The following is a 17,331-nucleotide window of genomic DNA, read 5'->3' as shown; positions in this document are numbered from 1 at the left end:
CAAATTTAGAGGAAGCCACTGAGTTGAAGGAAAGACAGGAACTGGCTCCAAGGGTAGGCTTTTCCGCGCAATTCAGTGGTGTTGAAGCACAGGGAGCAACGTGGGCTTGTTTTTCACAATATTATTGACGCCTGGAGAGGAACCAGAGCTTCTCCAGGTCTTGTTGCCTTCATCTAGAAAAGTCTACCACGGACTCATAGAGCCGTTTGGAATTGCCCCATCGAAACATATTGTACAGCTGTCATTGGTTGCATGGACGGAAGAACCCGATCTCGCTGATCGCAAATGAACACCGGATTCAGCGACCGGCACTGCTCAGGTTGCACTGCGAATGGCCTAGCGAAATTGCGACGTGAAGACCAACTTGGTGGGGTCTAGCGGCCAAATACCACCCAGTGTGAATGTGCATGCATTCTTCGGTGAGACCGCGAGTTGGTGGCAATTCGGCCATGTGTCTCGGTGCCGAAGAGGAATGAGAGAACAATCACAACGTGCTGGCGTCGAATCAGTGTGCAACCGACAAAGAAAGAGGCCGAGGGTACATCGTATGATTACCCCGTATGATATTATTCGAAGGCCAAGACAACATGCTTGAATCTCGTATGTAATAGAATCGTGGAGAGGTGTCTTTCCAGGAAAGATCGTCGGGAGCGCGTTCCCACTGCGACCGGAGACATGGACTGGAGACGAGTCTGGGGACTGGGGTTGTCACGTTACAGAGGCCGATTGCGGGGACTTGGGTTGGCAATTGAGATCCAATTCTACCTCCTGCATCACTGATCATCTTTTGTACTCCTTATTGAGGCATAGGTTAGATAAACAGCTAAGAGGTTTGGATCTCAACAAGCTTCCTTGCATATTGGGTTGGTGGTGACAAATAGAGTGCAAGGAGAGTAGCCACGTGATTCTCTACGGGGAGGACCCTAGCCCTATGCCCTAAGCAATCTAGCTGGGAACAGAACGAAGGCAAACAGGGCAAACAGTCCCAAATGCGGCCTAGCGTGTTCTGTACCAATGTCCCTGTCCCTTGGAAGCTCGACTCCATCATGGCCACCTAAGTGGCACTATCCGTGGCGTGGAGTCTTTTAATCAATTACCCCGCAGATCCATGTTGATATTTTGATCACATTCTCCATACTTTTCTAGCGAGAATGACACAAAGTGACAATGCTGTCAGGTCTTCTTGCAAGCAGCTATCTCCAGTACAAAAGAGACACTGATGCCGTGGCATCATGGCTCGCCACGACAGCCAAGAAATGTGGATACTCGGCAGACTTGCTGGTAAATAACAAGGGCCAGCAAGGCCCCGGAAAATCGAAGGGCAAATCACGGAAACCAGCCAAGCAAGCCCCTTCCGCCCAGGCCTACACGATTGCCGTCAAGGATTTTATCAGTTTAGCCGACTACATTATCGGCTCCAAGAACGCTCGCGTGGATGTCACCTCTACCTTTGTTTTAGCAATAAACCGTGCGATATCGGTCAGGAAGACGTACGGTTCACAAATCTTATCCACATTGCCCCGAAATGACAAGACGCTGGCATCAAATGAACGACACTCATATTTCATTGGAATCTTGGAGCACGTGCGCGACACTCTGCGGCCATTAATACCGAAAGAACTGCTGGGAGAACAGGAGGCCCCGAAGAGAGGAGCGGACAAACTATCAAGCTTATTTGAGAATTTGGATGTTTACGAGCCATCAGAGGAGTTTCTGAAACCCCCTGACAAACCTCCTGTTCATGATGCCAAGCAATATGAACCACAATACAAAGCGGAGGAGGCGGAAGACTTTGAAGAAGCACTGCTTGCATTCCAACTGCTACTCGGTGACTTGAACAAGATTCGGTCGGTGGTTTCACAAACATGGGCAGGCTATAAGGCTGGAATATTTGACGTTGTCACGGCCTCAGTGACGTCCAATACTGCCATCGACATTGCTCGCCGATTGGAGGAAGACATCCAAGGGTTATTCCAAAAGCATGGTGGTTGCGCAAGAATGATCCAAATGTTATACGTGGCACAGTGCATCGTACATGGAGAGAATGCCAACCACAAAGAAAAGGCGGGAGATGATATGAATTTCCGGATGTATGATGTGGCAGAGGCAATCTTTTGGCCCACATATGAGCTCTTGAATGCGTTTACTCCTCTCATTTTTGGTAACAACATGCCTATCTACAAAACGGGTCACTACGGCATTTACGACCCGTCGCAGGATCGGTCCAAACTGAGCGCCAGGGAGAAATTCCAAGAAGACAAGATAATCATGATGGAAAGTCTACCGGAGTTTTATCTACTCTGCAAAGGCTGTGATTTTGATGTCCCTGCACAAGATGAATTTATCAGTGGTCTGCAGGTGATGTTCAAAACCAAGAAAATACCAATGTGGCTTGTTTTGGCCGCACAGGTGTTTTTAGATGTCAACCATGAGTTCCGAGGAGATGTCGACCGAGCCTTCAATGATCTCCAGAATGTCGCAGGAAAAATGGAGGCTTCTATCTTAGGAAGTCTTCGGTTCACAAGCCGGGTTAAAATTGAAAACTGGCCACGAATTAACGACAATGCGTTTCGAGACGTTCTCGCACGCATCAACGAGTGGGTAAAAAACGATCCTATGCAGGTGGCTAAGAGCCGACTCCGACGGCCACTTGGCGAACCGTTTATGATCATGAAAAGACATCCCACGTTTACTGGCCTTTGGGTATACACCCTCAAGTCACTTTTCCAGGATATCGGTATCACGCTTGCCAACGCATACGGCTCCGTGCTTTACACCGGCTATCTATATAATGCCGTCCTCCAGGAAAAACTACTAACAAAGGAATGGAAAGACATGGAGCTGCTGATAACACTGCATGATAATTTCTTCGTTGGTGATCGGCCAGAAACACCCGAAGAATCGCTCAAACGTTTTGTCCTGAGCATGGGTGGTTCTGTGTCGGAATTCTCCAAGAACAAACGAGGTAGAGGTGGTCATAACGCACCGGCGCTGTCCAGAAAGGGACCAAGGGGCCTCACGCCACGAGCACCTGTTTCCTTGATGTTCATGGACCGTTTCTGCCATGGCAGTCGTAGAAGTGATTTGTCTGTACAAGACCTAGAAGAAATTCTCTCCAAGGGAATGTGGGAGGAAATACCGGAAGAAACAGCAGATGCCAAAAAGAAGGAACGGTCTGGTGATGATAGCGACGTCCGCGTTTTCGGTCGCAGTCGCCCCATGACACGAAAGTAGTGGCAAACTCACCATCAACTCACACCAACCCAGCTACTCGAGGCCTTGCGCAATTCTCTTCTCGGAGAGTCTTACGAGCTAGCCTTCGACTACTGCGCGTTGCACTTACTTTCCTGGACGTTTCTCCGATTGATTAGAGAACGCACCCATGACAAACTGGTACGGATGTATGGTCCGATGTACATCGAAACGGAAAACCAGCTTCCTTTCGTTGTTGGCTACATCTTGATGGCCGCTGTAAACATGGACCAGATCCGCAATGTGCTCGTCAAGAAAAAGGAGGACATTGTAACGAGCGAGCTTTTGCTCCAAGCGGCTGGTGTCTTGGGCAGCTCCATGGATATCGGCAGTGGGGCGATTATATCGAAAATGATCCGTGAACGATACGCGGTTCCATACGCCATCGAGGGAGAGACATGAAATGGTCAATTTGTCTAGGCTGAATATAATTGAATATTCATTTTGAAATAAATTGCCGAACCATCTAAGCATCGGAGTGAAGCGGGGAGAAGCATTGGTCATCTTGGAGGAGCGCCTTCAATCGCCTCCATTGGTTTTGATCGAAGACACTTACTCAATAACACTTCCATCGTCGATGTTCTCGCCCTTTTTGTGCAACAAGGTGAGTGACTTGAAATAGAACCTCGCATTTACATACGTCGGCCAACCACCGGCCTAGCATCTGACTGCACCAGTCACGAATACGGTTCAGAGGTCCTGTATGGTGAAGTTGAAATATTTCCGACAGATCATATTATGTTAACCGAATGAAGCAGGCCACGATTAGTAGTTCATCCCGCGCGCTAATCTGAGACAACTAATTCTCAGCCACCACCAAGAGGCCTTGACTTGTTCAATTCTATCTTGTAAAATACTGGAACTTATGATGTGTAGATAAGCTTTCATTATATAATTCTATTTTTAGAGTGGTAGATTCACACAAGGCTTCCACCCGTCACATTAGATGGCTGTGGTGGCTGTTCCGGAATGTCCGGCTGACTGCCGAAGGTTCGAGAGAAAATTAAGGTTTATAAATGCCATCAACCTAACAGAGACTTGTCCGTTGAAGAACACCAAACTTAATAAAATTTCAACACAACCAGCCGACGCGATTGGATACCAAGACCCTGTCAAGGTCAGCTGCACAAATGCCGTCGAATAAAGATCGCTTGTACGTGGCCCTCTATGCGCGCGGAGGAGCTCCAACGATGCCAGGAAAAGAAGACACGTGAGATCACCATGCCAAAATCCTGACCCATACGGAGGGGCTGATGATGATCTAGATACCACTGGGCATTGATTGTGGGACCAAAGGTCGAGACGCGAGATAAACGGGGTGTCCGTTACCACGTGATAGAGGAGCCAAGGTTCGAGGGAGGTTCAAAATGGTGCTTCAAGGAGCAATCATGCGCACTTAACGCCACCAGTATGCTGCTTGTGCGAGTCATGATCGGAAAGGTCGAGGATAGAAAATCCTTGGTTGGGATTTTGCACAAAACCCCTATTAGGCAGGGCGAAGAAGGGTGGAATTGTGTATCTTGGGTGAAGGAGGCGTTGGAGACCCTGCAGGCCGACGATAAGACGCTAGGCACAAGCGTTGTCGAGTGGCAAAAAGTGCGCGATGAGGCGATGGAGTACTGCCAGCGGAAGAAAGATCAGCACCGTTTTGATGGCCAAGGAGACTTTGATATGAGCAAGCCCCCGACATATGATTTGATCCGGCGAAAAGAGACCATCACATGAGGAGGGGCCTAAGGAATATTGCTCAAAAACTTCCAAAGCGCCCTTGACGAATTTGTTCCATTGCTAGCTCTTCCGGCATTGGGCGAAGAAACTTATCAATCTCATTGACCCAGAAAGAGTTCTGTGGATTGACTTGGCAAGCAGTGGTGTATTCCCAGTAAGACGGATACCACCCAGCAGTTTCCCAATCAACAATACCCACAACATCATCTCCATCGGCCAGGATATTGAGACTGCTCAGATCACCGTGTGTGAAAACCAAAGGCCAATATCTGTCATGTCGTTTAATTAGGTCCTGAATATCAAGATCAAGACGAGGATTATAGTCCATGCCCGTACGTAAATGTCGATGGAAATCTTCAAGGGTACGAAAGGGGCCGAAACGCAAGGGGCCAGGTAAACGGCAGTCGTAAAGTGAGCCGCCATCAACAGAGGCGATGCCGACCCCTTCCGGAGGCTGGAGAGCTCGCATCTCCTCGATCATTTTTTTAAGTTGTGAAAGAAGTTTAGCCTTTGACTCGTCACTCCGCCGCACCCAACCAGCACCAATCATGTCTCCTTTTATCCTCTCCATCACGATGTATGTCGAGTCATGATGTTTAAACGCACATAAAACTTTTGGAACTGGAATCGACGTGTTTTGCGCTATAAAACGCATCGTCGAAGCCTCGGTTAAATCCACCAAAGTGCCGTACTTGACGCACAGTCGGTCTGTCAACATGAGAACGCTCCCAGGGTGAGGTCGGCTAGATCTGAGTGCCTTGATTGCTAGGAGAATAGCGTATCGATAAAGAGGCTTGTCGTTGATCGCCTTCGATGCGTTCTGTGAGTCTGGGGGTGTGACATTTTCCTGTTCGCGGGACATGAAGTTTGTTGCATTGGAAGAGATTTTTGGCGGGTATATTTCGTGAAATTCAGTAAAACGACATATAAATAGGAGCTGAAGTCAAAATCCCATACCAAACGATGCAAAAATGGGTATCTCGAAAAGACGATGATGGTGTTGGACTGTTGATAATGCCCCTGATGAGACAAGTCGCACACGTGACATGAGGGGAGCTTGAGCTTGTTTGTGCTGTTTGCACTACTGCCTCAGGCAGGAGGAATGTGGGGCCGTACCGTCTCCACGTGCCACCCGACAGACAGCCTCGGCTTCATCCCTTCACGAACCCATTGACAATCTTCAACCATTCTGATCTCGATCTTTCATCTGTTCAGGGATTTTCAAGATCTACTTCAGATCATTGCCGATGTTAGACATGGCGCTTTTATATCTGCTGGCGATACGGGCTGCCGATCGTGCTCTCAACTCATCGCCCTGCTCAAGCTTCAAATTCAAGACGCAGCAAACTTACTCAAAGGTCATGTCAAGATAAATATACAATTTCATCACATTAAATGAGCTATATGCATCCAGGCTGTAACATGATAGCCTGGGAAGTATTTGAAAGAAAATGAAAAGTCCGCAGTGAACTCCCATCAGGCAAACTCCCTGGGAACACCACTCCTCTCCACCATTTTCAAGTACCATGCCGCAGTCGTAATGCGCAGACGTTTACCCCAAACGATCATGGGGATTACTGTCAAATGCGCAATGATACACATGGCCATCATTTGGATAAAGGCATTTCCATACCCAGAGTGATCAAGCCAGGGCTGCACACAGAAGACAAATGTCATTCCGATAAGATTGCGGAAGATATTAATAACCACCAGGGATTGGGGTGCAACAGCTCGGTAGGAGTCGAGAATATAAGTCTGCATCTGTTAGTGGCTGTCAAATCATCAGATAAGGATAAACATACCTCGCCAATGATAGATGAAGCGGTGAATCCGAATCCCATCAGCCCCATCCCAATTACAGGACAAGACCAAGGCAATCCAACCTCTACGCCTTTACCATACATGACCAAACCACCCGACGTGATGATTGCTGTCGCGGCAAGGAGAGAAAGGCGGTGCTCGGGCTCGCGAGTACCCTTGTTTCGCTTTGCGACGACGAGGACGAACCAGTCGCTCACGTTTCCTGCGAATATGGTTCCGAGGAGACTACCAATTAAGGCGGCGGCATTTGTTAAGCCGACCTGCTCTCCGTTCCAAACATAGGGCTCCCCGACGTAGAACTCTGATACGAATTAGTCATTGATACATATCTTGGGGGCAAAGAAACATACGCGACTCGGTGGTGAAAATCGCGGCCCACCAGCAGATCGACACACCCGTGAACATACCCGCCCAGAGGACTGGGGGGAAGAGTGCCAGCTTGTAAGGGCGGAGAAAGAGGTCCCTCCATTTTTCGTCTGGGTTGACGCCCCATGAGTGGAGAGGATGGGTTTGGCGGTAGGATTTCAACTTGATCGACGAAGGTGCAGTGGGTGATTCGGGGTCGGTGGAAGCGACCTCTTTGGGGGCATAAGACCGGGGATAGAGAGTTTCCTCGAGACCAAAAAGAAGAATCAAAACCATGGCGCCCTGATGGGGGTTAGAAGAAATACTAATAGATTGAAGACCAAAACTCACAAATCCAATTGCAGTCAACCAGAAACACCAACGCCAGGACAGATCGACATACACATATCCAGCGACCAGCGGCTATACAAATCAGTCAATACGCTCATCTGGACAAGGTAGGCAGTACTCACGACGACAAAAGCCCCGGCACTATACGACAAAGCCCAGTATCCAACCTTGGAGCCGATTTCATGGGCAAAGTACATATCCTGCAACGAGATTTGAACGAGACCTTCCTTGGGACCACATCCGATGCCCTAGCCACGTCAGCGACGATCACCACATATCGAGTAAGTTGACGCACCCAAAACACGTTAAACGTAACCCAAACGCCCCAGTTGGTCTGACGAGCCCCAATAATACTGCCGACCAAGGCGATGATAAGGCCGATGATGTATGCGGGCCGACGACCAATTTTCATGGCCACCGGCGGCCAAAATGTTGCCCCGACACCACTGAAGAGGAAGAGGATAGCACTCCTACAGACTCAATTGTTAGATGGCTTTCAATAGTATCAGGGATGAGGTCATACCCCGTATTTAGCCCATTGTAGGTTGTATTCAGGTCGACCGTTAGACCATCATATGCGACACCATAAAAGTTGATTCTGCAGACCGTCAGTTTAACTCAATATTTAGCAGACAGTGTGGAGACATACAGTCCATTCATAAAAAAGGTGTACACACACAGCAGAATCAGCTGCAGATTCTTCCGACGAGTTGACCAATTCTGGAAAAATCGAACGAAAGTTAGTTTACGATCGACAAACTTCCAGATGTAACGTTCCAGAAGAACAAAAAGAAAACACTCACCAAGGGATCGTTGGGATCTTCACTGGGGGGAGGAATAAGGACGATGTCATCGTGTTTTCCTGAGGCGTGTTTGGTGGATGTCTGGTGGGTGACTGTGGATGGGTCAGCATGAACATGTAAGCAACAGCAACCCTATGCGACCTATCACACGCATGTGATAAGGTAGTTGTGCCAAAACCAACAGTAAGGCCCATCCAGCTGCATGCAAAAAAAGAAAAAAAATTAGAAATTATAAAACCAACCATCGACTAGGAAAACAGTCCCTGGAACAAAAGACGATGCATCAGAGACATGGTCAGACACGACAGATGCCGCAGTCGAGGGGTGTTCTGGTCTCATGACGGATATAGACGCTTCATCGGAGCCCTGGCTAACCATGAGGACCGAAAAGAAGGAAAAGAAAGCAAGACAGACAGAGAGAAAAAAAGGCAAGTGAATACGGCCGGGATATGTAAGGCATGGATGCTTTGTTGCTTCGCCAAGGTCTGTTTGACTTTTGGTACCCCTGCGCGCTGTGAGGCACTCTATACAGGGATGTCCGGGTCGAGTCCGTTCAACGAACCTCGCCTGTCGCTGATTCGCTAGCATTGGCCAATGAGAGCGAGTGCCCACTGCGGGATTGACATGGGCTAGAGCTTAGCTGCATTAGTCGATATTTAGGTAAGTGGCCCACTTCCGCCCGGGGTGGCGTTTTGGCCATGAACTGACAAACAAGTGGAGTCGCAATTGGCACGATGGAATTAGGTTGACTGGTTGACACGGAGGGAATCTGGATTACACTTCGGCCCGTGTTTGTCTCGGTTTAAATCGCTCGATCAGGGTTTCATTGCGTGTTCCTGAAGTAACCTCAAGGTTGGCAAAAAAAGTCTTGAAAAAAGTCAAAGTGGTACTATCCTACTAAGACAATGCTGATCCCAGAAATATTGCCGCAGTCATTATACATTTATGTCAAATCTCTATGAAACAACTAGGAAAACTAGCCCCAAGTGCACTTACTCCCTATACTGAACCACCTGCACCGTCCGAACAATACCCATCTCCTCATCGCGTTCCGTTCCCGCCCCCGACCCATCCTTCCCAGCAGTCACCGTGGTGTGATTCACACCATGCCGATCCATCGCAACCGGATGCAACTCAAACCCTGACTCGCTTGTTGTTTGAGTTTGGCTAATCTTCCCAGTCTCGTCGTCGGCGGCGCAGCGCACAATCGACTCCATCGAACTGGCCCGATTCGGCTGCGATCGAAACCGGTCCCGGGACCGCAGTTGGTGGTGGTATTGTGCTGTTGGGCCCGATGCACCTTTGGTATACCCGGACCCGGCGAAGCTGTTGAAATTGAAGATTTGGCGGAGGAGGGGCCAGAGGAGGGGGATGTTGCCGATGTAGACGGCTGTTGATACTTCTGCCACGTACCATTTCTGGGGGGTCAGTGTTAGAGTGTGAGATCTGTACTTTCGGGGATTAGAACGTACTAAGAAGACGGGCTGGTATTGTAATGTGAAGTTGTAGTAGCGGTTGAGGATGGCCATTAGGATCTGTGATGTTAGGTATATATCTCTTATGGGCGGATTGTACGTACGACAAAAACTCCTAGACTAAATATAGCACATAGCACGAGTTTTCTGCGATCGTCAGTATAGCCACAGGTAGGTATAGCAGAATAAGCGCACCGTTTCATAGGCAATCGAGAGCGAATTAATATGCGCAGAGGAATACACAGCATTATGATATCGGAGGAAATGTTAAAAACAGTCGTTGTAATCAGATGATTGTAGTAGGTCGCACATTGCGCTGTCTGTGTTAGCAGTGAGAAGAGCAGTATGAAGGTCACACATACATTGTACAACCGGTACATCCCCTATAACCATTAGCATCATCTTGGACAAAAAGCGACAACACGATAACACTCACAATACATGGTGATCGGAGGTCCACACCACACGGCGCAAAAGAGAATCTCAACGAGAATATAAGAAGCAACAACGTAGACCGCAACGATCTTGACAATCGTATGCTCCGTCAATCCCTTCCTGCTCATCGTCAGCACCATCTCACAAACCGCGACCAAGTCCATACGTTAATCGATTATAAATCAGCAGCAAACACCCTTTGATCATCCACAACGAGGCGAGAGTAAAATGCTCCAGCGCAAAAGTCATCTTACTCCCCCAGACTGCATCTTCGCGACCTTTCTTATCTAGTTGTTCTGCTTCTCCGGCGGGAAGATAGTTGCTACCGTACGTGGCGGTTTCGTTGACGCAGACGATTACGCCGGTAAAGGTGATCTATTCATTTTCAGCGCTGTATATTATGTGGGCTGTGTAGTACCGACCGTCACGACCATCATGATGTAGTCGTCTGCTTCGAGTTTCTTCCATGATGATCTTGCGATGCGTCGTGATATCCTGGGGGTGTCAGAGAGGATGCGACAAATGCGAAGGGCCAACCGACATGCGAGCTGCGATGGTAAATATCCCTGTATGTATTAGATAAATACTTGTAGGATTAAAAGAATGTTTTACCTATCACATAGAGAGTCCATGACTCTATAGCCAGCTCTTTGGAGAACTGGCTCATTGTCGATAGGCAGTCGAGTCAACTCGACAACGGCCATGGATAATCACATAAATAAAACAGTCAGGCTGCAGAACAATAATCAAATAATAAAATAAAAGACTAAATTAAGCGGATAAAACTTCACGGCGCAAACAAGGTTAAATCATGGCGGAGTATGTAACCAAATCTTAATCCCACAAAGCCTCACCGAGAATAAATCAGAGGAAATCAGCCAGCTTATTCTTCTGGCTGCTACTGCTATATGTTACACATAAGACGCCCCCAATCAGCCTGTCTTGGTCTGTCACTGCGCAATTTTCCCTTGTTTGGGATCCCTGCAGTGTAATATCCCCCAGGCGGTTGGGCAGTGGAGCTCATTCGCTATATTTACGATTACACTTTGCCTGCTGCGTCTTTAGCCTCGCAACCTGCATGCAAATTCCAAATTGAGGCATTTTCCACTTCTTCTCCGCTTCTGCTCATTAAAGGAAATGCTGTGCACCGTACATACTCATCCCTAGAAACAAGTCCAGCAATCCTCCTACATCATAACCCCCTCGTGTTTTGACCATGGCTGCCGAATTTGCGAACCACGTTTTCGATTATCTGATCGTCGGTGGGGGCACTGCTGGGCTGGCTGTCGCTGCCCGACTCAGTCAACTCCCCTATCTCACCGTCGGCGTCATCGAAGCCGGTCCGGCCGCCCTCGATGACCCTGCTATCAACATTCCGGGTCGTTATGGCGAAACCATCGGCAGCAGGTATGATTGGCAGTTTGAGACCGTCAGCCAGTCGGGTTTGCAGGGCCGTTCGCTGTCTTGGCCGCGGGGTAAAGTCTTGGGAGGCACCAGTGCGCTGAATTTTATGGCGTGGAATCGCGGGAATCGCGAGGATTACGATGCGTGGGAGGAGTTGGGGAATGAGGGGTGGGGGTGGGAGGGTTTATTGTGCGTGTCTTGCTTTTTATTTATTATATATCGTGTGTCTGCTAATTAATGGCGCAGGCCCTTTTTTAAACAGAGTGAAGCCTTTCATCCGCCGGATGCTTCTCACCAGGAACAGTTCCGCTCATATTACGATGCCGTCGCCCATGGATCAGACGGACCTATCCAGACATCGCACATCAGAGAATATGGCCCTGCGCATCAATTCTGGCATCAAACTTTAAACAATCTCTCCGTCGACACCAGCAAGGACAGTCTGTCTGGCTCCAACACGGGCGCATGGAACTTGATCGCCACAATTGACCCCAAAACACAGTCGCGCAGTTATGCAGCTAATGCATATTATCTCCCGTTCTCACAGCGCCCGAATCTTTTCGTCCTGACTGAGGCGACCGTCGAGGAAATTCTACTCGAGAAGGAGGAAGACGAATGGGTCGCTAGGGGAGCTAGGGTTGTGTGCGACGGGGAGGAATTCACAGTCAACGTATCGCGAGAAGTCATTCTCTCTGCTGGGAGTGTTCAGTCGCCTCAGTTGTTGGAATTATCGGGGATTGGGAATCGGGATGTTCTCGAGGCAGCGGGGATTCCTGTCAAGCTGCATAATCCGAATGTTGGGGAGAATCTCCAAGAACATATGAGTATGTCGTCCATGTGATATCAAGTCACGTACTAACAGCACAGTGACGGCTACTATCTTCGAAATCCTCCCCTCCATCGCCACTCGTGATGATCTCCAAACAGATTCTGCCCTGGCAGAAGCAGCCAATACCGAGTACGAAAACTCTCAAACAGGACCACTGACAGTTCTAGCATGTTCAGTCTCATACTCTCCCCTATCTCAATTCACCTCTCCAGAAGAACTATCCACACTCCACTCGCGCGCTGAATCCATCGCCAAAGAATCAGGCCTCCCCCGCGACACCATCCTCGCCCGACAATTCCAACCAAACACAAAACTAGGCCAGGTGGAATTCCTCTTCGACGTAGGAAACTGGAGTCCGTTTTTCAAATCCGAGCCGGGAAAGAAATACGCAACCATGCTACAGATGCTACAATATCCGTTCTCCAAGGGCTCGATTCATATTCCTCCCCGCACAGGGGACAGGAGGATCAGCGTAAACGACAAACCGATCATCGATCCACGATATTATCTCGGAGATGGGAAGATCGATTTCGATATCATGAAGATGGCGCAGCGGTTTACGGATCGGATATGTTCGACGGAGCCTTTGTCGAGTATTATTCTCTCGCGTGTTTTTCCGCCAGTGGCTGAGGGGGTCGAGGATGAGTTTGATGAGTATGTGAGGAATTATACAATTACGGATTGGCATCGTAAGTCTTCTTTTAAAGATTTAATATTCAAACTAACTGACGATATAGCCGTTGGGACTTGTGCCATGGGTGGATCGACAGGTGAGAAAACAGGTGTGGTTGATGAGAGACTGCGTGTTTATGGAGTTCGCGGATTACGAGTGATAGATGCCAGTATCATGCCGTTACAAGTCAGCGCGCACATCCAAGCGACCGTGTACGCGATTGCCGAAAAAGGGGCTGCGATGATACTTGAAGATGCATAGTTCATCAAATATTCTAACCAACTAGACAAAGCGTCCTATTCTAGGCCAAACAATATATCAACTTCTCAGCCACAATTCACGATTCATACTCCGTCACTATCTCCGGTGCTGACTTCAAATCCCACAAAGAGCCATGTATAGCATGATGAAACAACCACTTCTTACAACTCCAACTATCACAAACCCTACTACTAGCCACCTCGGGACTCCATGGCCTCCTAGGAGAAACAGGCACATGCAGCATACTTATCCTCACGGGCACATCTCTCAACGACTCCCTCAAATACCCAAGAAAAGATCCTTTCAAAAACGCATCCTCAACACCCGGAATAGGGTCCTGAAAATGTGCACCCCCAACCCGCACAACAACCACCGATTGCAACGCCGGCAACTGTCTCGAAAACGTCTGCGTGACGGCACTATTCAGCCACATCGGACAAACCAGAACCAAATGCGTCAGTGCATCGCAACAACGCAGTCCGTCGAGGAACTTCTCCGAGTGAACGCTGATATGCGCCAGAGCGAGACGTCGTAGACGTGGCCAGTGCGCCCATACCGGAAGTAGTCCGTCTGAATCCATCGAGCCGGAGAATATATCCATATGCACAGCGACGAACTCTTCAATCGCTGTTAACCGGGAAAACGCCAACCGGGCTAATACAGATATCGGCGTACCGGGTTGTTCGCCTGAAACGTTGAAGTGGAATTGACTATCCAGAACGAGTCGCGTCAGACAGTGTCCTACGCGAGTGAAGAAGCCATCAAACACGTGCGCGTGTCGCGAGAGTTCATCCATGGGCATCGTAGATCGAAACTTCCAGTTTTGTATACTGGAACGAGGGAGTCCCTCGCCTTTGATTTGGATTATCATGCTTTTTGGCTGGTTTGTAGTATGCTTCGTTGCTTTTGAGTATATCGACTGCTTGTCGAGGAGGCCGTGGAGGAGAGCATCCATGCTCTTCCCGCTTTTGATATGAAGACAGTGCTCTAGGAGGAGTCGGTTCGCGATGTGATGCGTGATCTTGCAGACGAGCGTAAGATTGAGCAGTGTCTCTGTTGCTGGGTGAGATGGTGGAAGGGCGAATGGTCGGTCTGCGGGGATGAGAAGGGAAAGTGTATGCCAGATCAATTCGGGAGGGAGAGAGAGTAGCATTTTGGCTAGTTTATTTAGGAGATAGAGATGGAAATTGAGATGGGGAGGGGAGTTTAATAAATAATGGCTAGATATTTCTCCATCACGGACGGGATATTCCTTTGAGCCATGTCAAAGGAGCAGTGAATGGCAGACTGGGACATCCAGCATTGAACCACAAGCAGAGAATAGGTAGAACAAAGAAATAGTTTATATACCCTTCCTTTCAACTTCTATCATGAAAGTATACAAAGGTACATGGAAAGAAGATATGTTTACCATTTCAATCTTGTCGTCTGCCAAAAATCCTAATATATGATGCAGATAGGATATGCATAATTATGCAGTTGACAGATCTACTGCTAGTGCCTTTGCATTGCAGATACCAACCCACCATCTCGAATATCGACAAACTATACATTTGAGTTGGATTATAATTTGGTTAGTTTAGATACCTACACAAGGCTAAGATAGCTGATTCTTTATGACTTGTCGTCTGCAAGCGATGGTCTCCACAGACTATAATCTGACAGCTGGCGGTTACCCCGCCTTGTCGTTATATAACTACCTAGCCCATGTCCTGTGACAATTTTCAAATCAAAAATAAATCATTTATATCGTCCTTGCTGTATAAAATGCCACCTCTCCCACCGTACGAATATACCGGCCCGGTCGACTGTACCGTCGCTCCGGATCCTAGTTCTCTCAAGGATAAGAGTGTGATTATCACGGGTGGTGAGTATCTCTAATACTATAATTGGCATTTCTAACAGTCTCAGGTGCAAATGGAATGGGTGAAGCGATAGCCCGGACTTTAGCTTCTCATGGGTATGGCTACTTTATCTACATCTCATAAACTGACTTGAACAGGGCCTTTGTGACGATTGGAGATGTCAATGAGGAAAGGGGGAATGGAATCGCTGCAGAATATCCGTAGGTTTCCCCATTGATGTATTATACATACTAACGAAGTAGAAACATCCAATTTGTCAAATGCGACGTCAGAAACTGGGACGAACAGGTGAATCTATTCAAAAGTGGGATTGAAAAATCGCCCCAGAAGAGCTGCGATATTGCCATTGCCAATGCGGGGATCGCGGCAACGTTTAAGGATTCTCTGGTTGCGTTGGATGGTATTTCCCTCCCTTGGAAACTCTTGCATATCTTGCTGATGAATCAGATCCACATGGAGAGCCAGTCAAACCTGACCTGAACATCATGGATGTAAACATGAACGGGGTGCTGTATACCCAGAAACTGGCGATGCATTATTTCCGCGCACAACCGGACGATGAGAGTCGAGATCGCTGTTTCATCATCACGAGCAGTTTAGCGGCTTATCTTGACTTTCCGGTATGTTTAACTAGAATTGCATCATGTCTGGTGCTGACAGAATAGCACAACTGGGAGTATGTATGTGCCAAGCACGCCATCAAAGCGTTGATGAGATGCTCCCGGCACTTGGGATGGCAGCAGGGTATCCGGATCAACACGCTTAATCCATAGTCTGTCACTTTTTGACTCAGAAGAGAGTATTTATGCTAATGAGCTTAGCTTTATGAAAACGACCATTCTGTCGGATGAAGTACACGACGTACTTGAGTCAAAGGGCGTGGAATATGCACTCCCTGAAGACGGTGCTGCTGCTGTTGTCAAGATCGCTTGCGATAGAACCATTCCTGGTGAGTAGCCTTGATATAGAATTGAATCACATCTAATGAGAACAGGACGTTCGTTCTATATTGTTCCACGAGCGACTGCGAAAGAGGGCTTTTTAGACGGAGACCAGGACGACCATCAAGGATCGCCAGAGTATATCAAGGAATTCCAAAAGTTCTGTCTTGCTGGTGTTGAGCAGCCGTGGGAGTGATTTGGATGTACTATGTGGTGTAAAGAGATAATCGACCACTTCCATAAACAAAGTCGGAGCATATCACCATGATGGCAGCAGCCTGGAGATATTAGCATCATCTACACCCTCTCGAACAACTCACCAAAGATAGATCAACATCCGCGGCCACTTCAGCCTCCCATTCAGCTCGATGAGCCATGTACTTTCCCCTCTCACTAGGTAAACCACGGGTACAAGATGCACCGTCGAACATGTTGTGCGTGATGGATATGACCTGCCGATCGCCAACTGTGACATAAAACTTGTAGAGATACGCCCCTGGCGCATGCACATTCATCGCAACGTGTCCATCATCAACGGCATTCTGAAACGAGAGGGGGAATTCAACTTTCTCTTTATTTGGTGCTCGTTTCGCTGTGGTAGATGCCAGAGTCACACCATCTCCACCGGGTAATTTAATCGCCCACGATTCCTTGAACATACGGGTATGATAATGGATATCGAAGAGGGGAAGACCCGATGAGTCACGAATCTCGCGACATGATGGTTTCTTGAATTTCCTGCCCGATGCTGTGAATAGAGTCGTGTTGTCTGACGCGTCGAGGATGGTGTAGTCTTTCGATGAGCGTTGTCCTTCAGGTCGATCTGCGATGGGTTTCAGAAGTATGGTTCGTTCGAACTCGGCGATGAATTCTTTGCGGAGGGCGATTGGGTGTCGAGGGGTTTCAACGGCTTGGGTATTCATTTTGTGGACTGATATTTCTTGGATGAAGGTGGCTATGCGGGGTATTTCAGATAAACATGTGCGGTTGATCATGGAGCGGAGCACGTGTCAAATATGCCATAAATAGCATCAACGGAGTAATTGGTTGTAATCAACTGTAGAGAATGATTAATACATAGATAATAAGTAAAGACAATACCCCTTTCGGAAAAATGCCACTATTCGCAGCTGCCAAGTTCTCCTGCC

The 17,331-nt window shown here is 48.1% G+C and overlaps 9 protein-coding genes across 9 annotated transcripts; 4 read left to right on the top strand and 5 right to left on the bottom strand.

The window, feature by feature from the left end:
- Nucleotides 1–1,167: 1,167 nt before the first annotated feature.
- ASPWEDRAFT_177575 (uncharacterized protein) lies at nt 1,168–3,654 on the top strand (the record flags this gene model as incomplete). The annotated part of the gene is made up of 2 exons (XM_040831680.1): nt 1,168–3,198; nt 3,268–3,654. 2 exons carry the CDS (start codon nt 1,168–1,170, stop codon nt 3,652–3,654), a joined length of 2,418 nt encoding a protein of 805 aa, XP_040683514.1.
- Nucleotides 3,655–4,098: 444 nt separating this feature from the next.
- ASPWEDRAFT_298429 (uncharacterized protein) lies at nt 4,099–4,988 on the top strand. Its single transcript, XM_040833331.1, has 2 exons — nt 4,099–4,462; nt 4,518–4,988. Exons 1-2 carry the CDS (start codon nt 4,383–4,385, stop codon nt 4,975–4,977), a joined length of 540 nt encoding a protein of 179 aa, XP_040683513.1. The 5' UTR covers nt 4,099–4,382; the 3' UTR covers nt 4,978–4,988.
- An 11-nt stretch (nt 4,989–4,999) lies between these two features.
- Nucleotides 5,000–5,842, bottom strand: ASPWEDRAFT_55379 (uncharacterized protein; the record flags this gene model as incomplete). Its single annotated transcript, XM_040838201.1, has 1 exon — nt 5,000–5,842. The coding sequence occupies one exon, from the start codon at nt 5,840–5,842 to the stop codon at nt 5,000–5,002; it is 843 nt and encodes a 280-aa protein (XP_040683512.1).
- Nucleotides 5,843–6,456: 614 nt separating this feature from the next.
- Nucleotides 6,457–8,678, bottom strand: ASPWEDRAFT_177572 (uncharacterized protein; the record flags this gene model as incomplete). The annotated part of the gene is made up of 10 exons (XM_040831679.1): nt 6,457–6,735; nt 6,783–7,102; nt 7,152–7,449; nt 7,498–7,569; nt 7,620–7,745; nt 7,793–7,967; nt 8,021–8,095; nt 8,147–8,217; nt 8,301–8,392; nt 8,543–8,678. The coding sequence occupies 10 exons, from the start codon at nt 8,676–8,678 to the stop codon at nt 6,457–6,459; spliced, it is 1,644 nt and encodes a 547-aa protein (XP_040683511.1).
- Nucleotides 8,679–9,145: 467 nt separating this feature from the next.
- On the bottom strand, nt 9,146–11,068 carry ASPWEDRAFT_46594 (uncharacterized protein). Its single transcript, XM_040836798.1, has 10 exons — nt 10,823–11,068; nt 10,752–10,776; nt 10,633–10,705; nt 10,377–10,585; nt 10,212–10,330; nt 10,138–10,158; nt 9,971–10,091; nt 9,880–9,922; nt 9,773–9,835; nt 9,146–9,718 (listed from the first exon to the last, which is right to left on the bottom strand). The coding sequence occupies exons 1-10, from the start codon at nt 10,875–10,877 to the stop codon at nt 9,293–9,295; spliced, it is 1,155 nt and encodes a 384-aa protein (XP_040683510.1). The 5' UTR covers nt 10,878–11,068; the 3' UTR covers nt 9,146–9,292.
- A 358-nt stretch (nt 11,069–11,426) lies between these two features.
- On the top strand, nt 11,427–13,377 carry ASPWEDRAFT_122406 (GMC family oxidoreductase; the record flags this gene model as incomplete). Its single annotated transcript, XM_040829157.1, has 4 exons — nt 11,427–11,803; nt 11,861–12,438; nt 12,482–13,132; nt 13,181–13,377. The coding sequence occupies 4 exons, from the start codon at nt 11,427–11,429 to the stop codon at nt 13,375–13,377; spliced, it is 1,803 nt and encodes a 600-aa protein (XP_040683509.1).
- A 76-nt stretch (nt 13,378–13,453) lies between these two features.
- ASPWEDRAFT_177569 (uncharacterized protein) lies at nt 13,454–14,530 on the bottom strand (the record flags this gene model as incomplete). Its single annotated transcript, XM_040831678.1, has 1 exon — nt 13,454–14,530. One exon carries the CDS (start codon nt 14,528–14,530, stop codon nt 13,454–13,456), a length of 1,077 nt encoding a protein of 358 aa, XP_040683508.1.
- A 614-nt stretch (nt 14,531–15,144) lies between these two features.
- On the top strand, nt 15,145–16,379 carry ASPWEDRAFT_177568 (putative short chain dehydrogenase/reductase; the record flags this gene model as incomplete). Its single annotated transcript, XM_040831677.1, has 8 exons — nt 15,145–15,244; nt 15,289–15,337; nt 15,380–15,442; nt 15,485–15,642; nt 15,690–15,862; nt 15,908–16,014; nt 16,064–16,191; nt 16,237–16,379. The coding sequence occupies 8 exons, from the start codon at nt 15,145–15,147 to the stop codon at nt 16,377–16,379; spliced, it is 921 nt and encodes a 306-aa protein (XP_040683507.1).
- On the bottom strand, nt 16,379–17,201 carry ASPWEDRAFT_46588 (uncharacterized protein). The gene has a single exon (XM_040836797.1). The coding sequence runs from the start codon at nt 17,104–17,106 to the stop codon at nt 16,477–16,479; it is 630 nt and encodes a 209-aa protein (XP_040683506.1). The 5' UTR covers nt 17,107–17,201; the 3' UTR covers nt 16,379–16,476.
- Between the last annotated feature and the right edge of the window lie 130 nt (nt 17,202–17,331).

The sequence above is a fragment of the Aspergillus wentii genome, assembly GCF_001890725.1.
Source record: "Aspergillus wentii DTO 134E9 unplaced genomic scaffold ASPWEscaffold_10, whole genome shotgun sequence".
Lineage (NCBI taxonomy): Eukaryota > Fungi > Ascomycota > Eurotiomycetes > Eurotiales > Aspergillaceae > Aspergillus > Aspergillus wentii.
Note: the sequence above shows the minus strand (reverse complement) of the source record. Positions and strands in the feature narration are given on the sequence as shown.